Consider the following 9,040-nt stretch of genomic DNA (forward strand, 5'->3'; position numbering starts at 1 on the left):
AAATCTCGAAACTAATGTATAAAATTAGAAAAAAATTAAAATTAAGAAAGAGTAACGGTTAAAATGTCGACAAGGATGATGTAGTATAGAGGACGGAGGAAATTCATAGTTAAGAGATTGTATGTAATGCCGATATACAACCAATGCAGGATGGGGTTGGCTGAATTCTACGGGAACTGACTGGTTTCTATCGTTGCAGTGAACAACAAAAAGAGAACATAAAAGTATCTGCGTCATCGACAACTTAGATCACTTAACAATGTATAACAGGTCAACCACTTATAAATCATATTTAGTATAATTCCATTTCTTTCGAGAGATAAATGCTGAATGGGTTAAAAATATGCGAAAAGGTTAAAGTCTACATAACGTGGAATATTTCTTGGTTCGTATATTTGCATGGGTTTGTATTGTAGCGTGTATCCTATCCTGAAGTTAGTGTTAATCGTTTCTCACACACACAAATTCTACGATAGCACACCTGCTTTCGTCAAAGTTTACGTACTGTCATTATACAAGGCGATAAATGCTCCAACCGTCTGTGTAACATGTCCAGGTTTCTTTAGGATTCCCATGGTTTTGCAAACTTCTGGAACAATTGTGTTTTTCAGAATTCAAATCTCTTGAAACAGTCTGCGGATGCCAAGAGATAAGCCCTTTTGTACTGGAAAGATCAGTTGTAAGTGATAGACCAGTTAGATAGCATGGCAGCAATATGTAATTCAAATCTCCTACATCGATGCGCTGTCGAAATCATCAAAAAGCTATGTGGCACTTTGAAGAGTTGCACGTAATGGTCGATTTAACGTGTAATAACCGGTATTATTCCATGTCAGAGAGCCCCTAAAGAAGCCATCATTCAGGTCACCACTCTCACTGTACACAAAACAAGGCGCCCTAGGCAAGGCACTTCGTATTTTGATAGCCTCGAGGTAGAAGTCGTGATGGTATGTCTTCGAGTCCCGCGTCTTCATATATTCCGTTGTTCGATCCGCACGGCTCGGTCAGTTAGGCATAGTTTACTCTCCCTACATGACGGAGGGAGACTGCCCGAATATTAAGTCTCGCTGGCTCGTACGATTGAATGGGTGCCACGGCCTGATGTGTTAAATGCCTAGAACATTTTTTAGTGTTATTGAGCATTAAACTAAGAAAAGAAAATCAATTAACTTCCTTCATAGCCGTGTTGAAGTTACTGAGAAGGTTGTTATTGTACATTTTTCCCGTTTTATTAGTTTGCACCGAAAAGTTACATAAAAATACAGACATATCAAAGGATACTGAACGCAGTTTTAAAAGTCGCTAATTTTTTTTATCGGTGCTCTTATAGTAGTTAGGCCTGTGTACTTATTTGACTTGTCTGGCGAAATAAAATACGAGTAAAACAAGATGAAAATAGCAAAATATTCAATGTAATACCATATCGTATAAGATCGTGTAAGGTCATGTCATATCATATCGTATCGTGTCGTATTATATCATACATTTATTCAAATTGTTTTCTTTCCTTTCCTTTAGGAAGCAATAGTGCGAACAAGTGGTAGTTATATCGACGATGTGGATTTTTTGGATGGAAATTTGTTTTCTGTCCCTGTTAAAGTAAACGAGGTTGTTTGGGCGTGTTAAGTTTGAATAGGACACCAACTGTGTTGCACAATAGAATTGTCTGCTGTGAAGGATTTCTACGATTTGTGAGAGAAGTAAGTGGGTGTCATTGAATGAGCAAACGTCTCATTAACTTAGGTAGTATAGGGGTAACATGCTGGAATTGAAATACTTGCATGCTTTAATGACGTAAAACTCCGTACAACTGAGGGATATTTTTAGCAGTTGGTTGTATAGAACACTCTTCACAGCAAAATGTACAATATTCAAAAACACATTCAATTTTACTCGAAGATTCACAATGACACGGTTAATTTCTGGAATATACATAAGAATTCGCGTTACACTTCAATGTACGAGCGTGAGAACAGTCTCGTTGATATTTCAAAACTTTCTAAACCTTCACCACTAACAATTTTAAAAGCTCAATGTCCATGAAAGCGTTTCGATCAAGATTGCATTACGACATAGTTGAAGAATTCTGAAATACTACGAATATCGTATGTACTAAAACTATTCAGTTTCCTCCAAATTTCTGACTTCTGTTCGGTAATTTACCAAACGTATGGCCAACATTCAGTGAATAAAATTACACCCATGTATGGATGTACACCTAGACCGCCAAGAATCTGTGTGTGAAACGCCCTACTTAAAGCTGTCGTATGCTACCAGAAGGTTAATTACCATAAACACTTTCTTTCACTTGGGGCTATTCAAGCACGCCCGTCTCTTGTGACATTGTATTCTATAGAGATCAGTCTGAAACGCTTGTCACGATATCGCCTATTTTTTCGGTACAAAGGTCTAAATGTACACGCGATGACAGCAAGTCTCAAGTTAGAAAGCTTCACTGTTCACCTACTTGACGTTAACGACACTCCAATTCAAAATGTTCAATCTTCACTCACTGAAGCTGACTACCGACACGTTTTAACTTCATCAAACAGTTCGCTTTTCTGACTGCTATGATTAATAATGGTGTTTGTAAATTTTCACTGTGCGATTCGTTTCAACGCCTGCTTTGCTTCGCAAACTCATTTTGATCTTCCTTTCAAACCCTCCGTGATCTCCCGGCACGAAACCCCTACAGTACCTTGCTGTGCAGAGTTGCGATGTTATTACCTAATATCTATGGCAACTGCGATAACTCATTGTTTTTGTAAACTGATAAACATTACATCTTCTACATGATTCTACGACAAGACTCTTTCAATTGAAGTCAGTTGAAATAATCAACAGTTGGGCCTACATTGTCGACTTGTTTTCCGAGTCTATTGGTATGATCAAAATAAGACTCCATGGGCAGAAATATCCTATTTGCTCCGTCTAAGTTTCTCAGAACACATCAGAAACCGGAAACAAATCAGAATGGTAAATATCGACAAAATCTTTCCTCTTCCGAGGTACTTCTATCAGACACAAACTATGACATACAGACCGTAATCACGTTATGAAAGACTGAGATGCACTTTCAGGAGTGTTTTGCAATTAAAGCTTGCGATCACTTTAAAATCTGCTGAAATCGTGTTTAACGTTTTCTAACTTAACTTTCTCTCATTGTTCTGTTTATATATAAATATATATACACACACATATATATATATATATATATATATATATATATATATATATATATAATCCATTTCATGTATGATAAAGAATCTATACGTGGTATACACCTATTCCAAGACATTACCCATACTTGTCCAATTCATTCCTTGAAAAACACGTGAGTGTCTTCAAAGGTGGTGGAATATATCTAAGCAAGTCTGAACTACCGAAAGAAATATCGTCCACACCAAAAGAATGACCATGAATACAAACATATTCGTTACAAGCTGACGGAAACGTAGTCAGAATTAGTACTGTAAATGCAGACTAAAAGTGAGATTCTATTCTAGGATTCGAACTGCCGTGTCTCTGTCGCTATATTCGTACAATGCCAACACCAAATTATCTCTAAGTCTAACAATTCTTTTACTGGGCTGTCGAAACATTTCAAAAGGTGTGAAAGTGTGATCATGTCAAAATAGAGTGTGTTCTTTGTCTTCAGAGAGGTTTCAGATAATCTCAGCCCGTGTTCCTCTTTTTCTAATTCTTCTCCATCGACACTCTCGCTCCAAGGTTTATGGTCTCTTACAGATTTTACGATAGTTCCTGCCCACAAAACTTTTACAACACATAGCATATATTTCTGTACGATGGTATGGTTAAGAATTATATCCAGAAGCAGTGAGTAAACGGTCATTACTTCTTTTTAAAACAAACGAAATAATTCACCGCGGTGATAATTGCTGGTTTGCAGCACAAGAATTTTGAGAACAATATCCCTGTTTGAAAGGAAAGTAGATGTAAAACACGTAAATTGGCAAGTTTGAACTTCTTTGGAATTCAGCGATGCGGCAACTTTTCTTGTCCAGCAAAATCTTTCTGTACACACACTTTTAGTGAGAATTGAGATACGGGTATCACGGAGCTAATCCCTGTGAAAACACTTGCTTAACAGGCTGACCGAAAAATTCAAGTTTTGTTTAAGTCACTGTGAAAACCCTTAAAACACATCGGTCCATTTTATTCCTTACATGTGCACGCACAAATTTGAATGAAATACCAAATCAAACATATTCAAGGTATAGAGCGCTGCCTGTGAATTGTCGTAATAAAATTTGAGTTTTTGTGAAAGCAGTTTTTAAAATTCTTGAAAAGTTCATACATCAGGTCCCCGATATGTAGTCACGCACGAATTTCAATTAAATACCGACCTAGGCGGCAAGTTGAGCGCACCTTTTGAAATGCTGTACTAAAACTTCTCCTACTTACCATCCGCTGACGTCACACGAATTTGGAGGATAAATATCACGGTTTTGATTAAAACTGGATTCATCTCGGCAAGTTTACGTTGTTGAAGTTACTCGCATTGAAGTCTGTTCATCTCAGAGGCTCATCCAGATTCGTATTCGAAACGACAAAGAGTTGAGGTTTTGCTGTGTTATGGCATGCAAAGTCTCGATGTTGTATGATGCCCTTGTTACCAAGTGAATGATAAGGTGTGTAATCAGACCCTAGCTTTGCTGTCAAAGTAGAAGAACGCTAATTGTTTGTTTTTTAAAAAGTGGATTTCAATACATGGATACAGCTTATTGTGCGGAGCCTGCCCTCAACGCCATCACAGGTCAGGACGCTCCATGGTCTCTAATCTCCCGTTGTGTGTAGCACCTTGCAAAAATTCATATATCTGTCAAAGGAAGACGCTCTTTCAAGGCGTCCATTCATAGCATCCTGTCAAGTCACACAATGACGACATTGCTGATGTGGGGATTAGGCGTTACAGGACAGCTTAGACCGCTCCGTAGAGCATGAAATCCTGCTGCATCGGATCACGTCATTATTTCAACCGAAAATTTGATCGTAGTACCCAGTTTTAACAAGGGCTAAGTGGCTTTGGATAAAGCCACACTTAACCTAAGGGTATCACCTACAATTTTCCGACATGCGCAATATTTTTTGAAACTCAGAAATCTTTCCTAACAAACCAAACCAAACAAACTGACGACAAAGTTTAAACATGATTATTGTATTTTCTGAAGATGCATCAGAGACAGTAAACTTTGTCTGTTGGGCCTGATCTACTGATTATCAATATCTAACCATCGAAGAGTATTTGTTCATACAATTCTTTTGTTTTGGTAATAGTCAGCAAGCATTATTCCCTAGTAGTGCGAATACACAAAGAATGTATATTATTCGTTGTATCACTGTCTGTACAGTGCTTTGTCGCATCGTATCAGGGATTTTGTTGCATCAAGGAGTAAACTGCCTCACGTACATCATGTCACGACATACAAAGAGTACCCCGCATCACACATTCCAAAGTCACACAGAGTCACTCTTGTCACGATTGAGTGTCGCTTTGAACTCCAAAACCAATGACTACTGATGCCTTAAACCGTCGACGTTGACGTCTGAACAGGATTGGATACCAGATTTACTAACACCGATACCTGTCGCTACCAGTCCACTGCAATTAAGATTGGACTCAGTAATAAATTTTCTTACCACTTCGCCTCGATTTGAGAGTGAACAGAATCACCCAGGTATCACCGACAGTGATAATCCAAGTTTCCATCTATTTCCGAGTTATGGAGTAAGCAGCCTAAAATCACTAACGACCCATGTATTTACCGCTTTGATTATGGCCATGCTCTTACAAGTTACTATGTGACGTCACTTGCGGATGACAGAGCAAACTCGTGTACTGAGCTTCGTTCATAAATGACGCAAGGTTTCCCTTTTGCGTCACAATTTTTGTAGGATAGATGTCTTCAAAGACGGTGTTTAAACTCGATATATTCGTAAATAAACATGACACTGTTGATCTTTACCCATCTGAATATTTATTCGGCTCCCTCCCTTATTTAATTTAAGTTTGCGAGTGTTTCCAACAGACATTTCTATGACAAAGCTCAGTCGCCTCGCTCGGGTCTAAAATCACGCCTTCCAAGTATTACTGTGACTGTGTCTGAGTCACCTGGGCCGCGGAAAGTCGAAAGTGATCGCACGTCTCCAATGCAATGTTGACCGTAAGGCTCAACAGCGCAGTGTCCCACTGCGTTGATTGTGTGAATATAGAGTTCACCTCTGGTCAATGAATTCTATAGCCCAGAACATTTAACGGCTTTACGCTTTCTTGCCGTATGTATGACACGGTATGTGGCAAGGCCCTCTCCAATTACCTTGTTTTGACATCAATGTAAGATAGCGACTATTGCAGCATACAGGTAACCAATGTGGACAGCTATCATTGTTTGCTTTAATGGCGGTTTCCATTCACAGCAGCGGTTCTGTCAGTCGCCTACCCACAAGTCATTTATCATGAAGTCTATTATCTACAGCAGTAGTTGGTACCGTGTGAAACACCCTGTATCGATAAAAAAGCTAATATGCTGTTGAGTTGTACCTCAGCAATGTTTTGGGCACAGACCGCTAGCTTAATTACTTACTGAACAATTCATTCTGCGGGAGATATGAAGCAAACATTATTCCCTCACCCGTTTATTAACTTGGCCATATTCTGTGATGAAAGGGTAAGAGGGAATGAAAGTTGTCAAATTAAATAAACAGGCCACTCGCTAAAGCATGTTTTGAAATACTGTTAAAGTATGGGAATTCAATGGTGTCATTTTCGTATTTGGGTGAAATGTATCAGAGACTTTCTCAGACACAAGCTGATGTACCTCTCCGCTCACGACGATGGTATAGTAGTGACGAACATTGTGACTGAGTTAAAAAGTGTTTTTACATCACGAGAATTGCGTAGAACCTTATGTACGCCAAATTAAATGTACCTAATGATGTATTTCAAGAGCGGCTTTCCTTGTCTCAATTACTTAACTCAAGATACACGTTTCACCAAAAGTAGATGAAAACATCGTCAAAAATACAGCGAGGGTTCAGTGAGAGTTGCTCTGATTTATTCTATAATATGACAGTTTTTGAAAAGAACTTAGACAATCTCCTGAAAACATAAAGAGACACTTGCAACCTTCCGAAGATTTCAAAGTTTCTTAGCTACAAAATTTTTTGTCGATAAATTATGTATATTTTGTTTTCCAAAACGTGTGTAAAAAAGCTATATGATTTACGACATCTGCAAGACGTTACAAGTGCGCATGCGTTGGGTGTACAGCACTTTTGTTTTTTGTACAGTGTTCTGTAACGATCTCTTCCCTTTCTCCATGGTCAACACTGTTGAGCATTAATTTTGTCACAAGAAGATAAAAACAATATTCTATTTGGCGAAGTACATAAATGAACACAATTTTTATATGATTATAAGATCGCTGACAGGTACGGTGATGGGCCGTGTCTTCCTCAGCAACCGCCAACAACATCATTCCCTTGTGTATAGATATAGCGCCGATTGCGTGTTGTAGTTACAACCAAGGTTTTGTAACAGCGGGGTTCAAACACAACAATGATGTTTTTACAGTTGTCGATCTGTAAACCTCGACCTCCATTTCCAATGCACCCCTCGAATATAATGCATTTTACTAAGGTCTAGGGGTCACAGGCATAAAGAATAAGGAAAGTGAAAATAGGTTTATCATAGTCGTCAGATATGTGGTAAATACTGTTAGTCCTCAATTCTTTACAAGACACACAACAATGTCTTCTTCGTCTTCGTCAACAGCGGGATGGTGGCATTGATAGTGTCTAACCCTGTGGATAGATGATAACGCATGCTAAATAGTGCCCTAAAGAATATGATAGAAAACAGAAAACAGAATGACAAAAAAGCGTTGTTCACTGAAAACTGGAAGTCGCTCTTAATTTGTTGTGGTTCTCGCTCTTTAGCGTAGGAATATCGATTAAAGGGACAGTAGCTGTTAACTTTGTGTAACATTGTCACTAGTTTTGTTCCAGAATACAAGCCGAGTTCCTTCTCTACATCCTGGCGTATGTTTAAATACTGAATGCAAAACCCTGCCAACACAAAACGTTGTGTACAAAATGCGATGTTAATGTCGACAAATGTATTGTAGTCTGGGAATAAAATTCAGTATTCACGGTAACATTCGACATTTACACGAATACAACCAGTGTATTGACGAGTATAGCACTGGGCATTTGCATATTTTACCTGACAGACAGAAAATCGGGAATGCATTAAAAGATTCAGCTGGTGGACTTTTAAATTTCTCAATGCTGAATGTCACTGGTCTAAATTTACACTTACAGACGGAATATGCATGTATTTGTGCGTCCCAAGAATCCCATGTCTGTGTGTCTGCCTTTCCCTACAGTATGTGTCAGATCTGAACACATGACGGGGAAGAAGCTGAGAGGAAACTCGAAATTTTGTCGATGAAGACAGTCAATCTCACGCTAACCTTAAAAAAGTTCTCATGACCGGAAGGTTTATGTGAAGTGTATTCAGTTTCAAATGCCGACATGCGACACCGCTTTAGATTCGACGATATTAAGCATTGTGAATAAGGGGAGGTTTACTAGAATTTCACTTCCCATGCAGTGAATAGAAAGGAGGTACAATGGTTTTAGGGTGCACAAATTGAATCTATTTATCAAAACACTGACTGGAAAATATTCCCTGTGGTTATATGCTGCAGGGTCGATGCTTGTTGTTTGATGTCTAGGTGAGTTATAAAGACAGCAGTCCGACTGAAAAATATTCACTGGAAGATTTAATAACTGTTGTTATTTAATTCATATGTGAATGTCTGTGTGTCAGTATAGCTGCTTGAGTTCAAGTCTATGCTCAAAAAACCATGTGATGGACCAATGTCACCCTGAACAATTTTGACGGGGTTGGAGTCTCTTCTGATTCACAGTGGAGGACGCTGCTAGCATTAATATGCATGTATGACTTTCCTTAGAGAAGCATCGCCAAACAGCCGCAAATCGCACGATATCGAAT

At 38.7% G+C, this 9,040-nt stretch overlaps 1 protein-coding gene across 2 annotated transcripts in view; it reads right to left on the reverse strand.

The window, feature by feature from the left end:
• The window catches only part of LOC139135636 (protocadherin Fat 4-like), a 37,637-nt gene extending 32,975 nt beyond the window's left edge, over positions 1-4,662 (reverse strand). For both annotated transcript variants that reach the window (XM_070703134.1, XM_070703133.1), the window contains exon 1: positions 4,426-4,662. In XM_070703134.1, coding sequence (XP_070559235.1) covers positions 4,426-4,489 — 64 coding nt within the window. In that variant the 5' untranslated portion in view covers positions 4,490-4,662. The remainder of the gene's footprint in view (positions 1-4,425) is intronic.
• Between the last annotated feature and the right edge of the window lie 4,378 nt (positions 4,663-9,040).

Source organism: Ptychodera flava, chromosome 6 (assembly GCF_041260155.1).
Source record: "Ptychodera flava strain L36383 chromosome 6, AS_Pfla_20210202, whole genome shotgun sequence".
Lineage (NCBI taxonomy): Eukaryota > Metazoa > Hemichordata > Enteropneusta > Ptychoderidae > Ptychodera > Ptychodera flava.